This window comes from Medicago sativa, chromosome 6 (assembly GCF_051527215.1).
Source record: "Medicago sativa cultivar Bolivia chromosome 6, Bolivia_mono, whole genome shotgun sequence".
In the NCBI taxonomy this organism is placed as follows: domain Eukaryota; kingdom Viridiplantae; phylum Streptophyta; class Magnoliopsida; order Fabales; family Fabaceae; genus Medicago; species Medicago sativa.
Genome location: NC_140754.1, coordinates 3,592,282 through 3,619,568, shown reverse-complemented (window position 1 = coordinate 3,619,568; position 27,287 = coordinate 3,592,282). Strand labels below are relative to the sequence as shown.

The 27,287-nt window shown below is 32.5% G+C and overlaps 1 protein-coding gene, 1 long non-coding RNA gene and 1 pseudogene across 3 annotated transcripts; 2 read left to right on the top strand and 1 right to left on the bottom strand.

Annotated features, from left to right (window-relative positions):
• Positions 1-409: 409 nt before the first annotated feature.
• On the bottom strand, positions 410-26,472 carry LOC146912110 (glucan endo-1,3-beta-D-glucosidase-like; annotated as a pseudogene).
• Positions 7,248-8,631, top strand: LOC146912112 (uncharacterized). Of its 2 annotated transcripts, XM_085719257.1 has the most exons (5): positions 7,248-7,433; positions 7,546-7,579; positions 7,726-7,751; positions 7,851-7,929; positions 8,055-8,631. In XM_085719257.1, the coding sequence occupies exons 1-5, from the start codon at positions 7,400-7,402 to the stop codon at positions 8,452-8,454; spliced, it is 573 nt and encodes a 190-aa protein (XP_085575383.1). In that variant the 5' UTR covers positions 7,248-7,399; the 3' UTR covers positions 8,455-8,631. The 2 variants fall into 2 exon arrangements, with proteins under 2 accessions (XP_085575383.1, XP_085575384.1); XM_085719258.1 differs by lacking the exon at positions 7,726-7,751 and having other exon boundaries at positions 7,249-7,433.
• On the top strand, positions 20,674-22,675 carry LOC146912111 (uncharacterized). The gene is made up of 3 exons (XR_015015614.1): positions 20,674-20,879; positions 21,009-21,124; positions 21,982-22,675. It is a non-coding gene; the product is annotated as an uncharacterized LOC146912111 (long non-coding RNA).
• Positions 26,473-27,287: the final 815 nt, after the last annotated feature.

Here is a 27,287-nt window from a genome sequence, read left to right as displayed (position 1 = left end):
AAATCTGCCAAGAGTGAATAGGCTTGAGGCCTATACTTTCTAGCCCAAATTGGATCAATCTTTGCAAGCACCGCAATTCAATAGAGAAAGTATCCTAAATGATAATGATGGTCTTTATAAATTCCGAACCCGAAATCAGCAACGGTATTATTAGACCCTTGTTTGGTTATAATAGCTCCCCATTTCTTATCATTGAAAATTCAATTTCTATGAGAAAAGTTCCATTATGCCAATGCTCAATGGTTTCTTTCAAATACTCCCTCCGGTCCCATTTACAAGAGAAAGTTGATTTTTTAGATACATTGAATAGTATATGTATTTAATCAAGAACCTAAACCAAATACATAAATTATTTAATGTATCAAAAAAGTAAATTGTCTCTTGTAAATAGGACTGGAGGGAGTACTTTCTAACATTTGGAATCACATGTATCAAGGAAACAAATCTCTTCAGCTATCAATTTACCATAAAAGTACGAAAAATTTGATGTTATTCCAAATGAGTTCAATTCTTCAACATTTTTCAAGAGAGCTGAAACAATTTCATCATGAGATTCTTCTTTTACACATTTGCTTGAATGCCAAGTTATAGAAACAGGATCGGTTTTTAAAAACCATGAATGCCAACAACGCCGACAGGCTCTCGATCAATGCTTTTATACTTGAAATCACTCAAAACACTAAATTACAATCTTTCTTAGACAAAAGCTGAAGATGAAGAAGAAGAAGAGGATGCCCTAACATTATTAAAACACCTGAACCTTGCTTCTCAAAGTTATACTCAACACAAAATGGTTCTGTAAACATAGCAACAACTGACACAGTGTAACAAGAACTAAACCTGTCAAGAACAGCTTCATTTTTAAGTTTGGAAAATGCCAGAAAATACTTCAGAAGTGATTTCAGAACAACAGTGGCTAAACCTTATAGGCGAAGAAGCATACAAAATCCAAGTTTGACCATTGTTAAGCCGAATGGTATGCTTTTAGAGAATTAGATTAAATCCACCGGTTCAACAGTTGAACCAGAAACTGACCAATCTGCCAATTGGTTCAACTATGGTCGTCGATTCTCGATCTTTTATAGCTATGTTGAACATCGGTTCGACCCTACTCTTTATTTCTTTCTTCCAAGAGATTCAATCCAATTACAAAATTGATCAATTCAATGTATAAATCACCAAAAAAAAAAAAAACTATTCATTTGAACTATTAAACAAAATAAATAAAGGCAAACTTAGTTATGGATCCAATACTAATGTATGGCACATGAAAGAGATGCATCAAAGTGACAAATGTCTTCTTTTGTGATATTTTCGTTCTATTTTTTCCTTACATGTCATTTCTTCTAGCATAGCTTAGAGATTTCATGTGTATTATTAAGAGTTATGTAAGTCTGTCTATGCTATCGATATGAGAATTTTCTTTTACAAATTCTTTGAATCTACTTCATTTCTCTTGTTTTTTTTTTTTTTTTTGTGCAATTGGAAAATAAATAAATAAATAAATTGAAAAAAGCAAAAATCACAAAAATTTGAGTGAGATGGTGAGACAAACTTTTATCTAATTTCTTTCATATTTGAATTGTTTGTTGAAGAAAGAGAATCCTTGTATAATTACCGCCATCTAATATGTCCTTAATAGTGACCAGCACAGGGAGTATCAATAACCTTACTACAGAAGATTATAAAAAAATATTACCTTACAACAGAAAGTAAGCCTCAATTTTTTGTACCTAAAAATTTAATATTTTTACTGTCTCCCATTATTATAGAGACATATGGAATAAAATCAAATATTCAAAACAGTTTTTCGTTTCAAAATCATTTCACTTATAAAGGAGTGAAACACAGTTTTAAACAGAAAAAAAAATGCTTCAAATTTTAGATTTTTCCAGTTTAAATTAAACGAATTGCAATTGCATTTGGTTGTATTTAATACATTCGCAGTCCACTACCTATTTATAACTAAGGTTTCCTCTCAATGCTTTATAAGCAGCCGATGTGGGACTTATTACTATCACTTTATTCAACAACTTAAGTTCATAAGACAAGAATTTAAGTAAAACAAAGTTGGTCGTGTGCATCCTTCTGATTATTGGATATTATTAGATCGGGTTGCTACACTGAACTTTAGTTGTAAATTTCATTCTTTTCATAGAAAATGCTTGATATCATTGATTCATTGTTCTCAATTTCTTTGTAAAAGAAACACTCACTTTGTGACTTCGGCAATCAAATCATCAGTTCTGCTATGAATCCATCATAATTGATTAGTCAATGAGTTTCCATCATCAAAACCATTTAACCATTTACAAGCTCTCCAACACTATCACTTTTTAAAGGAGGTAATGTCCACTCCATAAGTCCCTTCACATACTTAACATCAGAAAACAAAACTTCAGAAATAGGACGCAATGGTAAGAGCTCAATGCCGAGCTGACATTCATTCCACTCAGCCGGACCAAACCATAGACCACCGTCTCTTTTGTTAGACAATGATGTAATATCAAAAGTAAGTATTTATGTTATCGTCTCCATAGGGACTGGTGCGATATTCTAGGCCGTTCAACAATCTATATCGTTCTGAGTAATGAAGTGGTAATAAGTTTGGTTTCATAAGCTATAAAACTACGAAATTATAAAAGGTTTTATACATATTCTCGGATTAGTGTTGCGGATTCTAATTATCAATCGATATTATCACATATTGCTCAACAATATCATTCGTGTCCAAATGATGTCGTGATTTCTATTGAGTCGTTTAGTCGTCGATTTCTCAAACTATTAAACGATCCAATAGTCGATCTTATTATTGCATAGTTGATTTCCCAAACTATTAAATGATACAAAAGCTTTAAGTTCCAATATTCAAAGTGATTATCAAAACCTAAATTCCATGTCTAGAACAAAAGCTTTGATAGAAGATTATTCTAACCTAGATTCAAAAGGTATTTTTCAATAACAATTCAAACCCATAAGATTGTAATGGAAAACAAGAATAACTTCAACATCATAAGATAATTAAAATCAAACAACATCATAATCAAAGGGAGTACATACTAGTAGAGTTGATTACATTTAATCCCAACAAAAAGAGTCTAGCTACTCATTGTCATGGTAACCTTACAAGGAGAAAAGAAGAGATGGAATGGAAGCAAGCCATGATGTCTCAATGATCTTGTGAATCCCTTCAATCCTTGTGCTCCTTGCTCCTTTAGGGCCTCTCTGTGTTTCCCCTGTTTTCTCTCCTCCTACAATGGCATATATATGATATGATAGTATTATCTTCTGAAATGAGTGAATGCCCTTTTATACTATGCCTGTTCTGATTGAACTCGCCATGACAAGTAATTTACTAGCCATGGCGAGTTGAGCTTTCTTTCCCAGTGGGTTTCTGCCACGTCAGCTTTGAAGGATTAGTCCGCTTTAACTCGCCTCACGAGTAATTTTGCTCGCCATGGCAAGTTAACTCGCCATGAACTCGCCATGGCAGGTTGGTGGCGAGTTGATTCTGGTACTCTCTGCCTCTTACTCGCCTTGAACTCGTCTTCATGCTCGCCTCGCGAGTAATTCACTCGCCATGGCAAGTAGATCACTTTTTTTCACGAATTCTTGTTTTTCTTTCTTTCTTAGTGTCTTGACATTCAATTCCTGCACAAATGGATAGAGTAAGATATAAAAAGCGTGATAGGGCAATTGTTCGTCTTTTTATCGGCTTTTCCCTAAATAACTTGTAAGACAAGTAACAAAAGTGCCTTAAATGTAACATGGAATTAACTACTTCTTATCAGACCAATGCCTCATTTACTCTCGTGCTTCCGTTTTTCCCAATCAGTTCTCCATCATGTGGCTTTTGTCAAACATACCAATTTCTAGAGGAGGACCAACAAATTTGGTCACATTCGACATTCATTGGTAGAATTGCTTTCTACATTTGTGATTTTGAATGAAATAGTATTCGTAAAATTGATTTAGGACTTAGCGTAAATTTTTCATCCTAACGCAAAAACTATGTTTTATTATTGCTAATCAAACTGAGATTTGGAGACAAAATCAATGCTATTCAACAAAACCAAGCCTCCCGGTTAGTCGGCACTCCACTCTCTTGATGATTCTTCTATGGTTTCGACTTAAACTGTAACAGGGTTATATTTTATAGATTTTGGTCGAAAAAAGTTAATGTGAATGATTGCTTTCACATTATATCATATTCAATTAAAATTATGGATTTCTTATCTCGGATATGAATTGTTTTTCCTGATGATGGTACTTGGAAACAATTTCACAAGCAACTGCAGCATTTTCCAACCGTTTTGGGGCTGCATATTGTTAATTTAACAATTCTAATTTTGGTAAGGTCATAAATACTTCACTGGTACTAGTCTAGATGTTGCAATTGCTTGTGTACATTGTATTCCTGATGATAGTGTAAAAATGTACACAATACATATCCTCCCTCAAATGCAGCAAAGTGAAAAATCTCCTAATTTTTGTGATCTTCACGTTCTATTTTTTTTCTTATATGTCATGTCATCCCTTCTAGATAAACACGTGCTTCTATGTTTAATGGTTAGATTTCATATATTGTTAAGGAGCTGTGTTATGTACACACACAAAAATCGGACACTGTATCTGACGTTGTATAAAAAATCCAATTTCATTGTATCAGTAGTGTCTAGTATCAAACAAATGGATCCGTCCTTGTAATCTTAACTCAGTTGGTAGGGACAATGCATATTAATATATGTAAGGTCCGGGGTTCAAACCCTGACCACCACACAAAAAAACGCCACACGGACTTTTTAGCCCCTACAAAATTTTCCATCAGCATTTTTAGTCTCTATTAAAAATTTCCATCAACATTTTTGGTCCCTAAAATGTTCAAGGAAAATGTCACAAGGACTAAAAAATGTGATTTTAATTTGTAGGGACTAAAAACAAAAGTGTAAATATTTATAAGGACTAAAAACTTAATTAACCCAAAAATAAATAAATAAATGACAAACTTTTATCTTATTTCTTTCATATTCTAATCCTTATTTATTAATTTTGTTACGTCTGCAGCAATTTAACCTAATTTTTTCCCGCTCATTTGCTTTATTAGGTTTGCAATTATTTAACCTAACAAATTCCATCTAAAAAAAATGCATTGCACCAATTTCATTCTATCCTCTTGCCTTTTTTTTTTTGAAGAAAATATTTTCTACACTTATCCTTATTTATTAATTTTGTTACGTCTGCGGCAATTTAACCTAACTAGACTTTTGACCCGTGCGTCGCACGGGTTTTCTCGACTATAATAGAGACCAATAAATAATTTTTAACCCGTAAGATCATTGATATGATAGAAAATATTTTCTTCAAAAAAAAAGGTAAGCGGATAGGAATGAAATTGGTGTGCAATGCATTTTTTAGATGGAATTTGTTAGGTTAAATAATTGCAAACCTAATAAAGCAAATGAGCGGGAAAAATTAGGTTAAGTTGCTGCAGACGTAACAAAATTAATAAATAAGGATGTAAAAAAAAAGGCATGAAATTAAAAAAAAATCCCAAAAAAAAAAGTTTAAAAGTCTTGACAAAAAAAAAGAGTATTAAATAGAAGGATCGTGATCATTGATATGGTAGAAAATATTTTCTTCAAAAAAAAAAGGCAAGCGGATAGGAATGAAATTGGTGTGCAATGCATTTTTTTAGACGAAATTTGTTAGGTTAAATAATTGCAAACCAAATAAAGCAAATGAGCGGGAAAAAAATTAGGTTAAGTTGCTGCAGACGTAACAAAATTAATAAATAAGGACTAGACTTTTGACCCGTGCGTCGCACGGGTTTTCTCGACTATAATAGAGACCAATAAATAATTTTTAACCCGTAAGATCATTGATATGATAGAAAATATTTTCTTAAAAAAAAAGGCAAGCAGATAGGAATGAAATTGGTGTGCAATGCATTTTTTAGATGGAATTTGTTAGGTTAAATAATTGCAAACTTAATAAAGCAAATGAGCGGGAAAAATTAGGTTAAGTTGCTGCAGACGTAAGAAAATTAATAAATAAGGATAAGGATGTAAAAAAAAGGCATGAAATTAAAAAAAAAATCCCAAAAAAAAAGTGTAAAATTCTTGACAAAAAAAAAAGAGTATAAAATAGAAGGATCGTGATCATTGATATGGTAGAAAATATTTTCTGCAAAAAAAAAAAAGGCAAGCGGATAGGAATGAAATTTGTGTGCAATGCATTTTTCTAGATGGAATTTGTTAGGTTAAATAATTGCAAACCAAATAAAGCAAATGAGCGGGAAAAAAATTAGGTTAAGTTGCTGCAGACGTAACAAAATTAATAAATAAGGAATTTGTTATTTGTTAGGTTAAATAATTGCAAACCAAATAAAGCAAATGAGCGGGAAAAAATTAGGTTAAGTTGCTGGAGACGTAACAAAATTAATAAATAAGGATTTTTCCTTATTTATTAATTTTGTTACGTCTGCAACAACTTAACCTAACAAATTATCCTTATAATAATAATTTGTTACGTTTGCAATTATTTAACCTAACAAATTCCATCTAAAAAAATGCATCGTACCAATTTCATTCCTATCCTTTTGGCTTTTTTTTTTGTGAAGAAAATATTTTCTATACTTATTTTTTTGTGAAGAAAATATTTTCTATACTTATTTGATGTTGCACGTTTGTTCTAAAAACTATGAGCATATTTTCATGTAAACTTGGTTATATATACCTGAATTATTGACATGATTACAGAATTTTCTTTCATAATATTTTCAGATTTCATACATTTTATGAAGTGTTTTATTTTGTCTGCTATGGATTATCACGTGTTATTTTTTCACCGTTACCTATTATATATTGCATTTTATTATTCGTATGTCAATCCCTTTACAATAAACCCGAACGGAGCACGGGTCAAAAATCTAGTAGTTTGTTAAAGAAAGAGTATCCTTGTATAATTACCGCCAACTAATATGTCCTTAGGTGTTGGACACTAGAAGGAAAATGCTAGATATCAAAAATGAATTTTCTTGATGAATTCAAGAATGACATGGCAGAATAATCACCCTTAGATTTTAATCTTATTTATTAAAGTTTCATAAAAAAAATATATATAACACCCACCACCCCATGATTTTCGGCCAGGCTGAGATTTGATTGACTAACATTAATTTCGGGACAATTTCTTAATAAAATCTTTCTTGATAAATAGCATTGCTCACACTAGAAATTGTTGTTCACCAAAATACACGTTCGCAGATTTTCACGAAAAATCTATTCGCGATATTAAGCATTACGTTACGCTATACATATATACCTCTGTCTGTCTCTCTCACCGAACCCTAGTTTTTCCCCTTTTTTTTCTTCATTCTTCCGTTCAATTTCTCCTCCAAATGGACCAAAACCTCATCTCAGACTCGTCTCCAGGTATATTTTAAAGCTATATTAGGGTTCAAAAAGATTGGTTTTTAATTTTTTTTCGTTTGATTATTGGTGGTAGTTGTGACCATATATGTTTTCTTTCTCTATTTTTTTCCAGTTAATGCTCTGGCTCAATCGTCCAGGATCAGAAGGTAATTCCTTAAATTCTTTCTTTATTATTTCGTATTGTGTTGGTGTGTTATTCTGTTCTGAATGTTAATTGTTTGCTCTCTCTCTCTCTCTCTCTCTCTCTCTCTCTCTCTCTCTCTCTCTCTCTCTCTCTCTCTCTGTTGTCCAGCAAAAAAGGCAAAGTCTCCAAAATAGGTACATCTATCTATCTATATTTACATACATTTTTCAAGTGATTGGGGTTTTAGAACATTGTTTATTTTTTATTTTATTTTTTCCTTTGATTATTGGTAGTTCATAGAACCATGTTCGCTGGTCTTTCTTCTCTTCCTGTTAACATGAACAAGAAGATGAAGAAGAAGAAGAAGAGAATGTAAGTCCTCTCTTACTTCCTTCCTTCCTTATTTTGTGTCTCTATTCATCCATTATTGCCTTCTTCTTTTCAAACTGTAGAAGTCTTTGCAACTCCTCAAACCCTTGTTTTCATAACTTTTGTAGGGACCTATGCCAGATTTCCGTGGATGTTTCATCCTACGAACAATTTCATAGTTTGCTTGATCAGTATGTGACTCAGGGAGGTGCACCAGTCTCTTTCAACATATCCGAAGATGTGGATTCACCATCCTACGGTAAAATTATGAACGAACTAATAGCTAGCATCATAAAGTCGGGACGACGTGACAAAATTCAACATCCAAGATATCACACCCCAATGCCGATCGTGCCTTGTTGCACCCCAGAGGTGATGAAAAATCTTTACAATGCTATTGGCTCCTTTTGGATGGTCATTATTGGTACTGAGTGGGGTTTGCCCCAAGGCACAAGGAGGAAACTACTGACTGAGATGCACAGATTTCAGTCAGAGGCTGGGATTATGTCAGCAGTTATTGATTCATGATCAACTATACTTGTTGCCTTGCTTAAAGACTATAGTACTACTTAGTTTCTTTTCATTTTGGTTTTTATTACTTTATTTTGGACTAGTCTTTGATTTTAATGCTCCTTGTCTTTGCAACTTGTTTCTATGTGTGAACACTTTACTACTCTGTGTAATAATTATCGATCTTTCAGCTAACTCTAATTTACAAATTATGATAGCATGAGTTAATGTTTCAACTAAATTATAATAAGGTACTGTTTATTGTTTCAGATAGCTCTAATTTACCAATATGTGTTAGTTAACTACATGCTGAAAGTGTTTCCACTAACTACATGATGAAAAATCTTTACAATGCTATTGGCCCCTTTTGGATGGTCATTATTGTTCATCAAAATGCATACCTTAATTGATGTAATTTCATTGAAGTTCTTTGTATTTGGTATACCTAGACATTGATCGTATCCCATGTTGATGATGCCCATTCTTTAAAATGTCCTTCAAAAGGACGACGCCCTCCATAACTGTATAACTGTAGTTCTTATATACCTCGTACTTAAATTCTCTCTTTTTTTAAAGACCATACTTAAATTCTTGAAATACATATCTTTGTAAGGATAATTTTGTGATTTCCTATGTAACTAAGGTTGTAACTGACGATGTGACTCCCTCGATAGCTCTATAAATGTAGAGTCATTTATCTAATATGAACTTCATCCTATTAAAACGATGAAAAAACGGTATTTCCAAAATCATTGAATTTGTCCGTATCGACGACCAATTTGGATCTGACGAGTTTCGCCTTTAGCAGTGATGGAAATGATTATGCAGAGCCCTTTTAGGCCTTTGGCAGGTTGAATAGTTTTGGCAATTCGTAATTGTACGGTTAAGGATACATAGATCCTAAACATATCAAGCGAGACACTTGTCATTTTAGCTATGCATAATGATTCATCCGACTTTGCCAAAATTGAGTTATCTGGTCCGAGTTTTTGTTCCATTACTTTTACCGGTATTCCTGATCAGAAAATATGTGGAAGCAGTCTTTCTTCTTCTGTGAAACATGTAAATATTGCTGCAGACATTCATTTACATTGGGACGAGCCTCCAATGGTTCTATTGAGTTGGCTGCTAGGCCTTGCCAAAGTAAAGTCATTGACATTCTCTTCAACTACTCTTCAGGTAAATTGGCATGTTCCGGGACTTTAATTTTACTTTCTTGTTAAGATTTTGTATGTTATTTCATGTATTTGTTTAATTAAAATCAATTGACATGCATAACTGATCTTATTTCACTTTCATCCTTCGTTGTTTAGATTCTTTCCTTAGTTCCTGATTTACTAGAGGTTAAGCTCCGTTCTTTGTGTTACTTGAAGTCGATGGAAATAAAATTGGCACCACCTCAAGCACAAGGGTTATTACCCTAAATAGCGAAAAATCGCATGTTAAAGAAAGCTGCTGCCAAAGTCACGTGAAGAAGCTGACGGGTTACAAATAGAATTTGAAGCAGGTTCTGAACCACCTCCCATACCGGACGGAATAGTTAAATTCTTGCTTCAAAACTCACCATCCGCAAAAGTTGACATCACAACAAAGTATCCGGGTGCTCTTAAGCTTGAGCAGGTAGTTATTCCAATCTAACATACATTATTCTTTTAGTTTATTGCAAGTTGTGCTACACAGTTTAGACATTTTCATTGTAGTTAATTTTGACTTTCCTTTGTTTTAGTTGATTGGTACTTTTGAAATATGCTTACTGCCCAGAGTCACTTTGGAAAACATTTTACTAGATGGAGATTGACAAACGCTTCTTCATAATATCAGTGATTTTCTTGAAGAGTTTATCCAAACTAACATATATTATTCTTTATAGTAGATTTTGGATTTGCTATGCGATTTGCTATATCAGTCTTTGGTGATTTGCTTAGTCAATGAACTGACCCTGACGAGAAGAACTGTCAGTCAAAAATGTAAAGCAAAGTAAACTTCAAACCACTAAAGAAGCGATATTTATACTTGCTTTGTTGGGCTCTTCGCTTCATGTTTCTTAGCTTGCAAGTCCTGTTAATCCAATTTTAAAATAAAAGCATAATTTAGGCACTCTAGTTGTAGTTACTTTTGAGTTTCCCTTTTCTTTGTTGAGTGGTACTTTTGAAATATGCCTACTGCCTGGAGTTTATTTGGAAAACTGTTTATTAGATTGAAATCGATAATATGAAATATCATATGAAATGACATCCGAAAGATCATATGAAATACAATGTCTATATCCAAAGCTGATTTTTATGCATTGTTGCTTTTTTTTTCTTTTCTTTCTTGTTTGTAAGTTGTATATCATATTCCGTTAAAATGTTGTGTTGATTTAGTTTAGTCCTGTATGGTTTGGTGCAGACATAGTAGCATCTGCTGTGCTGTCAGGGAACCGTAATTTTGAGGGCCGAGTGCATCCCTTGACATGCGCTAACTATCTTGCCTTGCCTCCCTTGGTTTGGTTGTTGCTTATGCTCTTGCTGGCACGGTATGTATGCCTAATTCATTTACAATGTGTATTATTAATGCTTAATTCTCTTGTTGTCTTATTTTTATTAATGCTTCAAAGATTATTAATGCCAAGGAGTAAAGGACTTGGTCAGACAAAACAAAACTGACAAGTGTTGAAATTATTGGAGGCTAATCACAAGAATTGATAGTCTTTTTTTTTTTTTTTAATAGCAAATGTTATGTTAGTTTTTTGTTGTGGGTAGGGGTTGAACCCACAACAGCCTTATCACTCCACTTCTTAACATCCCCACTCCAACTACCTCAACCACCTTATATCTCCCAAACTAAGGTAACAACTAAACAGGGACATCCATGGGCATGTCCGAGTCATGACCATTTATTGATACTGTCTGCTAGTTATTTCATGTCCACCCTTTTCTTTTATATGTGTTCAGCTCCATATTCTATGCAATGTATCGGACTCGAGCTGAATCCAATGCTCTCTACGCGTTAAATAACTGTCTGGTTCCTATAATATTTCCAAATTTCGCTTTTAAGTCCTCTAAATTTTTTCTTCAAATTTTGCTCTAAATATTTCCTATCACCACTTTTGCTCCTGTGTATCCTTCATATTTTTTAATGATTTTTTTTTCCTTCTAGGAATGTTTAGAATACTATAAGAATATCTTCCAAGAATTTTAGATTTTTTTTAACAAAACATGAATTAAATATGAATTTCCAAGCGCCAGAAACATAAAAATTCATATTTAATTCATCCTTGTTAAAAAATTCTTATGCAGCGTGGGGTGGAAAAGAAGGTCTTCAACTCTTGTGGAAGCCGTCGTGGCAATGATGAAGTTATGTCTAGGGGAACTTTTGCCAACATAAGAATTGTAAACAAGCTATTGAACGGCGAAGTTGGCCCCAAGACTGTGCACATTCCAACAGGGGAGAAGCTTTATGTTTTTGATGCAGCAGAGGTGAGTTGCACTAACCAACCAAGAGGGACATGCTTTTTATTACTGTTTTTGAGTTTTCCAAGTGTCATTCATAGTTTTTTCCTTATGATGCTTTGCAATGGTCTTACATAAACTGCTTATTGCAATAATGGATTAAATATGAATGGAATTGATGATGAAGTAGTTGCTTGTTGCAAGACTCGATTAAGTATGAATTAAATTGACGAATGCAGTTGCTTATTGCAAGAATTGATTAAGTATGAATTAAATTGTTTCTTACATAGGTTATTTTGCTTCGATAAATTATAGAACTGTGCTATTGTAACTACTCATTAATCATTGCTTTGTGCATTTCTTGTTGCATATGTTACTTGGATTATATTTATATGCACTGACAGTGTAAAAATATTTTACAATGTCAGTTAACCATAACCGTCATGATGGAAACATTTGACTTTTACTTAACTACTGCTAAAGTCACGCATATATCGGTTATGATGGACTGACGGTGTAAAACTCTTTACACTGACGTTGCATATAAATCAAACTCATGTTATTTACTAGTTATATTTGTGTTTCTACCTTAAAATCATATAAATGATAGTTTATTATTGATTGACAGTGTAAAGAGTTTTACACTGACGGTGTGTCGAAGTTGAATTATAACATGATGGGAAAAGGGATACGCACCATCATTGTAAACTAGTTTTACACCGATGTCCAATAAAAATAGAGTATAAGGTAGTCATTTTTAAAAGTCAGTTACAAAATAAGCCTACGTGACAAGATGGTGGGTTCCTACTGGATTTGTTGAATATGAAGATGAAAATGAACAAGATTGATGAACATGATGAACATTAAAATTTTCTTTTTGAATTTAATTAGATTGAGGTTAACGTTTTTTGTTTTTGAGATAAAAGCTAAGCATATTTATATAAGATACAAAACATTTTTAAATTATATAAGATACAAAACATTTTTAAATAATTGAAGTTTGACAATATTGTAAAAATTTTTGATAAAGTGGGATGAGAAATAATTAGATACAGATAGTCTACCATATTACCGTAAGACATAGATCTATCACCATCTAAAATTTCTACTCCATCATGGTCCATGGTGGAACATATGGCCATAGTGGTCCATGGAAGAAGCCGTCATGGAATGAAATCAATATTTGAAACAATCTTCCAATTCAAAATCGTTTCACTTATGAAAGAGTGAAACACAGTTTGAATTAGAGAAATTGAATTTGCATTTGGCTGTATTTAAGACACTCGCAGTCCACTACGTGTTTATAACTAAGGTGTCCTCTCCATGCTATATAAGCTGCCGATGTGGGACTTCAAAACATTATTATACTCTTGTGCTGGAAAAAAGGGGATATTGCCACTGCTTCTACTTTGGCCAGGCTCGTGTCAAACATACCAATTTCTACAATTTTGGAGGAACAACAAGTTTTGTCGCATTCGACATTCATGCCTTGCAACTTGGTAGAATTGCATTGTACAATTGTTTCTAGGTGTGTGTTTGTTTGAACAGTTATGCTATTTGTCCCGAGAAATACTTTCCCGAAATCATCCCGAGAGAGTTTAACCAATTAAAACTCATGCCTTTCCACAATTCAAGGAAGCTAGTAGTGTGTAGTGGGAAGTTCCATCTCAATTTCCACAATACACGGAACCGCTTTATAATAATTCAACAGGAAATTTTTGTAAAAAAAAAAATACAGGTATTCGAGAAACTCTCAGGCAGTAATTGGTCGGGACAAATAGCATTTTTCTTAATTAATTTGTCTCCATGAACCTATCTCAATTTTTAGAGATATAAATAACTTTATATCTCGGGCAATAATTGGTAGGGACAAATAGCATTTTTCTTAATTAATTTGTCTCCATGAACCTATCTCAATTTTTAGAGATATAAATAACTTTATATATATATATATATATATATATATATATATATATATATATATATATATATATATAGAAGCATGGTTCAAGCCATTCGAACTCTGAATTCTCTACTTATTCACCTTAAAAGTGAAATTCTAATTACTAAATTACTTAAAAAAAAGGTTTGTTTAATTTTATAATTAGCCTCAAACTCTTTTTAAATAAGTAATTTATTTTTTAGAGGCTCTTTTCAAATAAGTAATTTTTATCATGCTATAATAACTCTAATTTATGAGTTAAGATCTTCTCCATTTTCTAAAAGTAAATGAATAATGTCATTTGATGAGAGATAAATATGAAAAAAAATATAGTGAGTCCTACAACTATTATATAGTCATTCGTAAAGCGTTCCAACTTCCAATAGAAAGTAACATTGGACCTAAAAATTCACAGTTTTATTATGTCCCATAGGAGACAAATGGAATGAACAAATATTTGAAATCAATCCCCCCCTCAACATCGTTTCATTTATGATATAACAAAACAAAATTTGAAGGGAGGGCTTATTTCAAACATTTGATTTTCCAAAGGTTGTATTTGATCGTTGTGCAGTCCATCACTTATTTATAAACTAAGGTTTCCTCTCAATGCTTTATAAGTTGCCGATGTGGGACTTATTATTATCTCCCTATCCAACTTTGTATATTTTTTTATAGATAAGTAAATTGGACTTGCAAAACACGTTCCCTTCAAAACATATGCAATCCACTCAGGGACGGACCTGAACAAGGCATGCTGTGGCAAGTGTCACATAAGTTCAGGTCCGATTTTCTTTTTATATATTTTTTTTTATTTACTGTATATTTTTACTCATATATTAATACAAATATTTAATTTTTTTTATATTTTTACATTCGTCGATATTTTTACTCATATATTAATATGAGGATATATTTTTTTTATAATATATACACGCGTCTATATTTTTACTCATAGTTAATGCGGAAATAATTTTTTCTACATATTAATATGAGGATATATTTTTTTTATAATATATACACGCGTCTATATTTTTACTCATAGTTAATGCGGAAATAATTTTTTCTACAATTTGTACATATGTCTATATTTTTATTCATATATCAATACAAAGTTTTTTTTGTATAATATATATGCAATTGCGACTTTCTTTCGAAAAAAGAGCGCAACGCGCTCACCCGTCCGTATGCACGGGTATTCTGCTAGAGCATTTGAAAACTCTTGTAACCTATATAGAAAGAGATATTTTAGGACAATTAGTAATGATATAATTTTAGTTCATTTTCAACAAATGAAAAATATATTATTTTCTTTAAAATTTTGGTTGCTACAACTCTTTTTTTAAGAATTGCTACAACTATTTTTAATATAACTTCTTATTAAATTTAATATTATTTAATTATTTGAAAAAAAAAATTGTCACACTAGTATTGAAAGTCCAGATCCGCCTCGGTCCACTTCTGATTATTGGATATTATTAGATCAGGTTGCTGGACTAAACTTCAGTTGTAAATTTCATTATTTTCATAGAAAATGCTTGAAATCATTGATTCATTGTTCTCAATTCCTTTGTAAAAACCACTCACTTAGTGAAATCAGTCACCAAATAGATTAAAACCGTTTAACCATTTAGCTCTCCAACACTATCACTTTATATAGGAGGTAATGTCCACTCCATAAGTCCCTTCACATACTTAACATCAGAAAACAAAACCTTCAAAAATAGGAAGCAATGGTAAGAGCTAAATGCCGAGCTATCATTCTTTCCACTCAGCCGGACCAAACCATAGACCACTACCGTCTCTTTTGTTAGACCAATGCCTCATTTACTCTCGTGCTTTCGTTTTTCCCAATCAGTTCTCCAGCATGTGGCTTTTGTCAAACATACCAATTTCTAGAGGAGGACCAACAAATTTGGTCACATTCGACATTCATGCCTTGCAAGTGTACTATTTGTAGAATTGCATTTCATCTGTGATTTTGAATGAAATAGTGTTCGTAAAATTGATTTAGAACTTATTGTAAATTTTTCATCCTAACGCAAAAACTATGTTCTATCATTGCTAATCAAACCGAGATTTGGAGTCAAAATCTAAGTTAATCAACAAAACCAAGCCTCCTGGTTAGTCGGCACTCCACTCTCTTGATGATTCTTCTATGGTTTCGAGTTTCAACTTAAACTGTAACAGGGTTATATTTTATAGATTTTGATTGAAAAAAGTTAATGTGAATGATTGCTTTCACATTATATCATATTCAATGAAAATATGGATTTCTTGTCTTTGATATGAATTGTTTTTCCTGATGATGGTGCTTGGAAACAATTTCACAAGCAACTGCAGCATTTTCTAACTGTTTTGCGGCTGCATATTTGTTAATTTAACTATGTTTCTCTAATTTTGGTAAGGTCATAAATACTTCACTGGTCCTAATCTAGATGTTGCAGTTGCTTGTGTACATTGTATTCCTCATGATAGTGTAAAAATGTACACAATGCATATCCTCCGTCAAATGCAGCAAAGTGAAAAATCTCCTAATTTTTGTGATCTTCACGTTCTATTTTTTTCTTATATGTCACCCTTCTCGATAATGGTTAGATTTCAAATATTGTTAAGGAGGTGTGTTATGTATACACACAAAAATCGGACACTGTATCTGACGTTGTATAAAATCCAATTTCATTGTATCAGTATAAACAAATAGAATGGTCCTCGTAATCTTAACTCAGTTGGTAGCGACAGTGCATAATATATGCAAGGTCCGGGGTTCAAACCCCGGCCACCACCAATGGGAAAAAAAATAGAACCACTGCAAGGTCCGGGGTTCAAACCCCGGCCACCACCAATGGGAAAAAAAATAGAACCACAAAAACATAAAGCAACATCACTTACTCTTCAAGCTTATTAGGTCATGCTATTAGTTAACCTAATTTTATCCCTCTAAATCCATGCCATTAATTGCTGTTAGTGCTAACCCTAAAAAATCCCTTCAAAATTCCACTGTTTGAATTTCAAAGTATTTGGCTGTTTGAATTACAAATTATTATATTGGAATAAACCTACTACTAATTTTGTTGGCATTTACTAATGGATGTTGTTAATGTGATATTTTTCAAAGAAAAATTTAACAGCTTTGAATTCTGATATTGTCATTGGAATTCTAACTGTTCACCGAGACACTAAAACATAACAGTGTGATATTTTTGCTATTCTAATTGCATATTAAAATCGATAATCCTTTATATCTAATCCTAGCAAACATGTTTACCCTAATTGCTAAACCCTAATCCTAAAATTTGGCTCCAAAAAATTTTCTTAATTCAAATGGAAATTTCCCTCCTCTATTTTTTGAACGACGTACCTTGGAATGGCAAAACTATTAGCCTTCTCACTCATAATTTATTTCGTTATGTTTTCCAACCACCTAGGTACACGCTTTGCATGCTAATTACGCCTAATACCATACATAAGAAAAATTGGTTTGTAAAGATGAGTCATTAATTATCTTGCGGTTTACCAATGCAATCCCAATACCTATCTACCAAAAAACACTCATCCAAAAAACAAAAAAAAATAAACCATCCAATTACAATGCTATCTCGGTAATAACCAAATCACAACTAACTAAAAATTTGTTTGTTACACACTGCTCAAGGACCAAGGTGAAGCATCCAGAGAAACATTCAACCATTCATGTATTAAATGAAAACTAAAAGGAAAGTTCTAGCAGTTCATTTAGGGGCCTTTTTGAACGAGAGAGACACAACGACGAAACTAGAGACGGCATGCAAGAAGGTGCTATCCGCCAGAGAATTTGATTTGCAGCAACAACTTACAATTTGTTTCCAATATTTTTTTATTTAATTTTGGGTTTAGTTCTTTCTTTGTCGTTCTTTATCTAAGTTGGTTTAATTCTCAAATTTCACTTTTCTAATTGTTTCTTACTTTCACTGAATTTAATTTGTGACTCTGATTACATGTTCATTTTCGTTGATGCAAAAAATGAATGTTGTTGATTTGCGTCTCAGAGATTGTGTATGCGGATTACTTCTCAAATATCACTTATTTTGAGTTTGAGTTTTATATTAATGCCTTCTCATATTCATTGCAATTTTGTTGTTGTTCACGTTGATGAAGAAAATTATTGTGGATTTCTATATTGTCTATCCCCCGTTGTTTGCAGATTTATTTTATTGTTGATCCCCCTTATTTGAATTTGATTAATAGCAGATTTTGTGATTAGACACATTATTGATCCCCTTCCTCCTTAGACAAATGCTATAAGGTTCATATTTTCCTGATACTACCGTAAAATTACAAACAAGATGTGGCATAACAACAAAAAAGATTGTAGCCAGTTCTTTTACGTTCTTTTTTCCGCACTATATCCTAATCTCTGGATTAAACAAAAGGCTACAAATTATGCAGCAGAGGAAGTTCAGATAAGTGAAGGTCTTTGAGGTAATAACTAAAGTTCAGATAAACAAGCAAGATCATTAATTAAATATATGACTTTGTCTTCAAACTGATTGTCTTTGTTCAGATTTATTTGAACCCACCATAATATATGAGTGGTACTTCATTTTGAAGATTGGTACTTCATTTTGATTTGTATTTTTTAGGATTTAAATTATGAAAGCTACGTTAGAGGCTGATGCAATAAATGTGCTTCATGAAATGCTTCAATATTTCATTTTATCATGTTTAGGTAACTGATTTATCTTTTTTAATTTTGAAGCTATTATATGTTCAGATTTGTATTTACTGCATTTGGTTAGTTTATTTCTTATAGTGGAGAAATTATAATATTCTTTAGGTTGTATAGAAAACAAAGGCTTATGTATATTATTTTTCTTTTGGAATCAAGAGTACATGGTTTTATAGCTGTACATGCTTTGCAAGGTAAGAATGAGGGGGGTTGTTATGGTAAGTATGAGGCTATAAATTGAAGGAACGATTATGAGTAAGTCATGACAAATAAATAATTTGAAGGAACCGTTGTGCATGAGCCAAGGTAAACAAATAATTGGAGCTGTCATGCAAGTATAGAGGCCGTAATATGAGGGAGCAATCATGAGAAAAAATCAAGTGTTGTTGAGTACACCTATAGGTTGTAGTATACTGATTTGAATAATTTAAAAACAAAAATTATCTGACTATACAAAGATGTATTATTTGGTGTTGTATTCTGATAGAGTTAAAAATTTGTTCACTCCATAAATATGGCTAATGGTTTCTTTTATCTATCTTTGTGAATCAAAAATAAAGAAAAACTTTGTGTATAGCTGGTTAGTAAAGTTTCATTCAAGATTCCAAAAGATCATTTGTTTGATAAATCATATCCATGGAAGGTGAAACCAGTGACAAATCCAACACTTTTGATGGTTACAAGATCTCACAAACTATATTTCCAATTCCATACAATTTGATGGTAACATTATTTCTGTTGAGAAGTTTCTTCAGGAGATGATTAAGGTATGTGGTAAGGTGGGTGCTCTTCGTGATTTTGTTATCGTCACCTGTGACAGAGAAATATCCAAGATCATTGTTACATGTGACACTAACTTTTCCAAACGATATTTGAAATGTTTGCCAGGTAAGTACTTGATGAAACACTACATAAGAAACTGGCTCCGACTAATTGCGTCGGACAAAGATTAAGATATCTATGACCTTAGGTACTTCAACACTGCTGAGAACAAAGAAGATAAAATTATTTACTTCAAAACTTTGTATACCCTTTTTCCTATAGCCAACTTCGTTTTGGCAATATTGCTTGAGATATGATGTATTGTTCCGCGTTGAAATTTAATAGTTTTGATTATTTAATCAATGTGTTGCAAATTTATGAAACTGATGTGAATAATTATTTCCTTATTGAGCTAAAAACATGTTCCTATTCGTTCAAACAAAAAAAAAATCTCGGTCAAGGATTTTGATATTCATGTAGAGGATGTTTGTGTTTCAGCATAGGAGGCTTATTACACCTTTTTATGAAAAAAAAAATCATAATTAGTTTGTTGCAACATTAAAGATAGCTTGCTTAAATTCAAGGTTGTCCTCAACGGTCACACTTTATTCACATTTCTATTTTTGCCTTCAATCCAACAAGCTTTTAGAAATAGACATGAAATATAGTATCTCTAAAATCAACGGAGAATGACTTATGAATCGAAGATAGAGATCTGTAGTTCTCTAATGGGTAAAATCGTGCATGCTTTTATTTGAAGTTTGAGATATACATTTTTTCAATTTTCTTAATATTCCTATCCAATTTTTTTTAATGTCTTATTTTCATTAAAAAAAAATATAGTGCATTGTACAAGTCCAGGAGGAAGACATTTGTACTTATGACAATGATTGCAAATTTATTCTTTTTTGAATTTTTAAACATTTTTGTTAGATATATAGACGAAAAATGCAAACACCACTTAAAACTTACACATAATTGTGAGATTCTATGTTTAAACCCGATCAATATATTCAAACTACTAAAAGACCCGTGCATCGCACGGGTCGGCCGTCTAGTCTTTTACCAATGTGCGTTGAACTTATCATACTGCATGCACCCTATTCAATAGAAATTAAATTCAGCCTCTTTCCCTCATCTAACTCTCTCGCTCCATGATGCTAAAAAAAAATTTGAATTTTAAATTTTATCCTTTCCTGCTCTCTCTCTCACGGCACCAAACATATACTCCCTCCGGTCACATTTATAAGCAAAAAACACCTTTTTAAGTTCATTGAATAATTAATGTATCCGGTCACATTTATATGTTAGATACATTAGTTATTCAATGTACCTAAAAATGTGTTTTTTGCTTATAAATGTGACCGGAGGGAGTATCTAAATTTTGTTCCTCCTTTTTCTCTCTTTATTATCCTCTTCCTCCTCCTCCTTCTACTCATTTTCCTCCAAAATATCATGTGTCATTTCTTTCATCCTTTTTGTTTTCTCTTTTACATTTATGAATTTTGTTAATTTTTTTGTCTGCATTTTATGGTTGGTGGTGCTTCTAGGTTTGGGTTTAAATGTTGAAGATGATGGAGAGTGAGGCTTTGATGAGAAGGTGACCCTTTGACAAGTTTCTTTCCCATCATTTCACTCTTTCCTCTTTCCTTTTTGTTTGTTCCATCTATTTTTGTTTTCATTATTTCCTTTATAAATGAAGTTTCTAAAATATCCATTTTGTTGGCAGAAAGCTTGCTGTGATAGCTTACACAAAAGTTATTTTCTGAATTGGCTCAATGTTGCGGTAGCTGGTGGGGACAGTTCTTGCAGTGGTGATTACACCTATATTAGCTTGCAATAATGGTATGTTTCACATTGGTATACCTCTCTGTTGTTGTTTATCTCTGAGTTGGTTTATTTCTCAAATTTCACTTTTTTTATTGTTTATCTCTGAGTTGGTTTATTTCTCAAATTTCACTTTTTTTATTGTTTCTTACTTTCACTAAATAATTTGTGACTTTGATTGCATATTCATTTGTGTTGATGCAAAAATTGAATGTCACTGATTTGTGTATCTGAGATTGTGCATGTGGGTTACTTCACAAATATCACTTATTTTGATTTTGATTGTTTTTTTGACCATATTTCAGGAATCACAATTTACCTTACTGTGCATAACTATCAAGCTACTTCTTTTTGCATAGCCAGATTTACACTAGACATAGTCATGTAGATTAAATCATTTGCTCAATTTTAAAACAAATTTTCTTTTTATTTTTCAATCTTTAGGTTATTCATGTATGTATTCAATTTTATTTTTCAATCTTTAAGTTACTCTGTTTTATAAGTTTACTACTCAATATTTGATATTCATAATATATTTTGCATATTGGTTTGTAAGCATGAGAAGTTTCTTTACCGTGACATCCATAATGGGAGGCCATACGAGTTTTTATGCATTTTGTATTCAATTCTTTATTTTTTATAAGTTGACATATTAAAGATGACTACTACGCATCTAACTATAGATAAATGTGATCTCTATTGTGATCATGACTTTATAGTATTGATCCAATTCAGAAAATATGTTCCCCCAAGACTTTCTATTTCTTTTCATTATTTTGTAAAAAGTGATTCCTCTGATCAAATAATTTTTTCTATGTCATTACTTCTCTAATTAATAAGTTCAGCTCTTTACTTACTTTGTTGTATACTTGCAGATCGTGGAACTACAAATTATACCCGTTCAAATTATACATGTATAGAGTGAGGCATGTTTCCAGCCTGTCGACTGCTGTTGCGAGAAAAAGTGTTTCGATACTGCAGCTGCAGCGTAGCGGAGTTTCTCTAAAGGTGTTGTAGAAAGCATGATGCATAGTGAAAGACACCTGTATTCTTATTTTACTTTGCTGATCATCTGTTTTCAAAGCTTAAGAAAAGGTGCAAGTATGAAGTTGTAGTGGTTGAGGTTGATAGGATTATCGGCCTGAGGGAAAGCTTATTATTGTCCAAGACACTACTGAGATCATTAACGAGCTGGAGTGCTTGGTGAAGTCTATGCATTGAGAGGTTCGCATGATTTACCCTAAAGATACATAATGTATTTTATGTGTTCTTACGTATATGTGGATGCCAACAAGAGTTGGGTGATTTTTGGGTTTTATTTACTCAAAATTATGTTTCAACCATTATTCATTATGTATCATTACATTAAGCATTGAATTTTTTTCCTTTTTTTTCATCTCTAATTCATTTTAATCTCCACTATTTGGAGGTATGTTTCTTTTGCTGTAACATGGTACCATTGAATTTTAATGATCACATTCTTGCGGTTGTATAGTTATTAAGTCACTTAATCAAAAATTCTATTGATGACTTGATTTTTTTTTGCAGATCTTTTATGAAATTGATTTAGAGTCAAGACCTAAGTTGTTTTGTTGCCATATTGTTTTTTTCTTTAACAAAATTTATTAAACAACATTGACACGAGTTGTGATGGATACGAGATAAATACACTAGCAGGGAGAAAACTCTCACCCTCTAAAAAAGGCGTGCAAGCCCCACAAAAAGCCAGCACCAAAACTAATAAAATAACCACTGCCAAACAAGAGACTGCCCCAAAACAGGACACTGGTGTTGCATATATGTGTTTAGTTCACTACATAATATTTCTTTGCTTTATCTCACTATAGCTTGGTATGATTCTTCTGATCTTTAGCTTTGTTTTACAATATTTTTCTATTGTTTTAATTCCTTTATGATTATATTTAAAGGGGTTATGGTGTACTATAAGAAGTAGCTTTTATTTTTGTTTGTTCAATTGTGGGTTTATGTTCAATCTTTCCTCCTGCAAGTTAGGAAGGTATGAAAGTCAAGATTGACAACATGTTGTAACAGGGATTTGGTCATCATTTTCGAGTGCATAAAAATTACAGTGATCAGAAATTGTGCAGGCCATTATCTCTTGCAGGTTGAAGATCTATTGATCGATGTTGTAACAAGTTGTGTTATAAGGGTTAGAGGATATTTGCTTGCTTATAAGGTTGAACAAAATGTATAATTCAAAATTCAAAGAAGAGTAGTGTAGGTTTGCAGCTGGATGCTATCTTGATTATTTATTGTGTAGTAAAAAGAAATATTTTCTAATTTATGATTAAAAATTGTGAAGATACTAATGTAACTTCAAATGTGGTCTATATAGGAGTATTTCGTATGTTTTATATGAATGATCTAGGTTTGTAAGCTGAATGCTATTTTTATTATTTACTTTATAGAGAAGTATTTTGTTATTTATGCATTACACTACTTGTTTATTGGAAAAATGTATACGGTCCTTTATATTATCATTACTATTGTTGTTGTTATTATTTTTTCCTGTAACTTATTTAACATCATTGAAAATATATAATTATAATATAACTTATTGATATCTATTACAGTTGAAAGAAACCGTGCGTCGCACGGGTCTAAATTAAAGTCTAGTGAAACAATTATTAGTCGTTGTTTGATTACCTAATTTAAGAGACATAAAGAGCACCAAATTGTGATATCAATTGCTCACACATTATATCACATGGATGGTGTCTAATATATAAGCTAGCTATGCTATTATTCTTTACAAGAAATCAGGGCTACCCGTTTCCAAATTATTAAAGACAAATTCCTCAAAACAACTTTTATTAGGGGCTTTCCTTCAACAACAGAAAAACTTTTATTAGAGGCCTAACACTTCATAACTTTATTGTGTCCCATAATACAATAGAGACAAATTACTCAAATCAACTAGAACTGATTGAAATGAAAACAAATATTTCAAATAATTTCCAACCTTACAGTCAACTCATTTTTACAAAGCTAAATGACTTTAAGTTTGGAAAAAAATTTGACATATATGATTTTTCCAATTTAACAGCATTGCATCTATGTTTGGTTGTGTTTTGAAATGTGTAGTCCACTACTTATTTATAGCTAAGGTGTCCTCTCAATGCTTTATAAGCTGTCGATCTGGGACTTATTATTATCTTCTATTCAACCACTTCATGTGGCTCTGACGATGAACGCCCTCCGTCAACCACTTCGTGTGGCTCTGACGTGGCCAAAATTAATGAAAAGGCCGTCAACCACTTTGTGTGGCTCTAACGATGAAGCATCATCAACAAATTGACACCAAGAAAATAAGAGACTTTGAAATGTCTAGCAAAATAGAACAACAGAAAAGTATAAATCAATCTACAAAAGGTTTCAACTCAGCTACTCTACACCAGAAAAGAAGTGATTAGACACCATGAGCCTTAAACAATTTAACATGATAAGGCTAAAGCAACCGATAGAAATCAAAATGAACACCAACATATAAACAACATCAGGAAACTTGAAAGATATAAAGGACAAAGCATTAGTAGAGTACAATGGCGCCTCACAAAGCCCGCCACATTACAAAACATTAAAGATGCCTGTCAAAAATACGACAAATGTTTGAACGCCCATATGGCCAAAAACAAGAAACGCCACAAGCGCCATTCACCAAAGGTCAAGTTTCCTAGAAGTACTAAAACGTCATCCGATCATATCCAGACCAAACGACTTGCCCTAAGCAATCTTCGGTATAACCCAGCTTGCCCAGACGATATCACCACTTCGCCTTGTCTCAAGACTCGTGCGTGGGGGGTTGTGGATCATCTACATTCCTAAAGACACAAGTGCCCTCAAGAAATGTCCCCTGAAGCTCGGGTGTTTCCCTCCAAGAGACACCCGCCCTGCCAAGCATCTGAAAACACAATAAACTCATGTGATTAATCAACCTCAGAAATTCACCACTTCGCATTGTCCCAAAGCTCGTGCTTGGGAGGCTGTGGATCGTCAACATATTCCTAAGGGCCTAAAAACCCTTTGGAAAGACTTAGGCGCCCTCCAAAAGGGCTCTTGAAGCCTAGGCATGCCCTTCCAAAGGCGCCGTCTTAGTCAGCTTCTAGAAGTATCTAGAACCGCATAAAAAGACTTAAAGCTCAGCTTGCTTGGAGCTTAAGTCACACTAAAACAAGCCCACAAGGGACTATAAATACCACTCTTGGGATCATTCTCAAGGCATCTCATAAACAGTCTAAACCCTAGATTATACTATTGTACTCACCTGCAAGTACATTTATAATAATATAGTATATGTTAAGTTTGGTTTTTTTTTTTTATGAACATTAACTATGAATTATTATGTGTATTGTATATATTAATAAAATTAATTTATCACGTAAACATAACTCAGTTGGTATTGCATTATATATTCATCAATTATTCACCTTAGAAGTATTTATGACCATTAAAAAATTAAATTAATTAATTTTATAAGTATCCTCAAACTCTTTTAAATAAGTAATTTATTTTTGAGAGGCTCTTTTAAAATAAGTAATTGTCTTCATTTTATAATAACTCTAATTTACATGTACTCGTGTTGTCATTGTTCTAACTAAAAATATCACTTGTTAAATTTGTTGTCTATATCTTGACCCAAATTTAAGGAAGTCAAAATATCACTGGTTGCAATGGAAAGTAAGCTTCGCAATATTTTGCGACCTTCCCTCAACAAAAAAATAATAATTTGGGACCTCAAAAGTTCATAATTTTATTGTGTCCTTTATATAATAATAGGGACAAATTCCTAAAAACAACTAGATTATTATTGAAATTGAAATAAAAACAAATATTTTAAATAAACTCGAAACTCATAGTCATTTTGTATTTAAATAAGCAAAACAACATTGAGTTTCAGGATTCAATTTCATGAAATCACCAACAACACCGACAAGCACTCCATCAATGCTTTTATACCTAAAATCACTCAAAACGGTTACATTACAATCATTCTTAGACAATAGCTGACGCAGGGTAGCAAGAACTAAACCTGTCAAGAACAGCTTCATTTTTCGGTCTGGAATCCAGCAGCAAAGCTATCCGAAGTATGGCAGGAAATGTTTTGGAAGTGATCTCAGAACGAAGGTAACTCAACATAATAGTTGATGAAGCATACAAAATTCAAGTTTGACCATTGTTAAACTGAAAAGTTTGCGTTTTGAGAGAATTATTCGAAGAAACTAGTAAATGGCATGGACAGTGGTGATGGAAAGAGGCGTTGAAGTTAGGAAAGGATCAGAGAAGACAGTGGAATTAGTTTGTGGGAATAGGAAAGGTTTGTTCTTTTGGTTGTTACTAGTAGACATTGCAAATTTGTTACTAGTTATGATGATGGATAAAATAATTGAGATTAGAAGGATGAGAAGATGGTAATGTGAGATTAAAAGGTGTTAGATTAAATTCTTAATGTTTGAAAGGTGGGAAGTGAAATGTAAACCAGATGTTTAATGGCTGGAAAAAACAAAGAAAAATAGCAGCAGTACTAAGTAAAATCTCATGTGTCCTATTGTACACCAAACATATTGTTCTTTTATTATTTTTACATTCTTTTATTTTTTAAATGCTACTTTATCCATGCTTGATATTGTTTCTTTAAAAGTGTAGCCACAAATTAAAAAACAAGAACTTATGGATATGTCAAAGTACTATTTTAAAGCCATAAGGTTTGAAAAAACTATAAAAGCCGACTTTTTTTTTCCAAAGTATAAAAGCCGACGTTGATCACATTACACTTACATACCATTTATCAAGACGAATCACGATTATTATAAAGAAAATATAATATAAAATCATATTGTTGAAAAAACTATAAAAGCCGACTTTTTTTTTCCAAAGTATAAAAGCCGACGTTGATCACATTACACGTACATACCATTTATCAAGACGAATCACGATTATCAGTTTACATAATTAATTTGAGCGATTAGCGATTGAGAGCGGCGATTAGCGATTGCACAGAATTCAATCGGGAGAGCGGCGATTAGCGATTAGCGGTTGCAGGATTACGATTCAAAATTAAAAGCCTTTCAAAGCACCGATTGGTTTTGAATCTTTCAACACCAACTAGCCTTTAAGGTAGTTTTTTCAATCATGATTACGAGGCTCTAAAGAAATTTGTGAT

What these genes read in the sequence shown, in the direction of transcription:
- LOC146912112 (XM_085719257.1), top strand. Translation starts at nt 7,400, where the DNA reads ATGGACCAAAACCTCATCTCAGACTCGTCTCCAG. An exon ending in AGGCAAAGTCTCCAAAATAG is followed by an intron (nt 7,752 to 7,850) that starts GTACATCTATCT and finishes GATTATTGGTAG; the next exon opens with TTCATAGAACCATGTTCGCT. An exon ending in AAGAAGAAGAAGAAGAGAAT is followed by an intron (nt 7,930 to 8,054) that starts GTAAGTCCTCTC and finishes TAACTTTTGTAG; the next exon opens with GGACCTATGCCAGATTTCCG.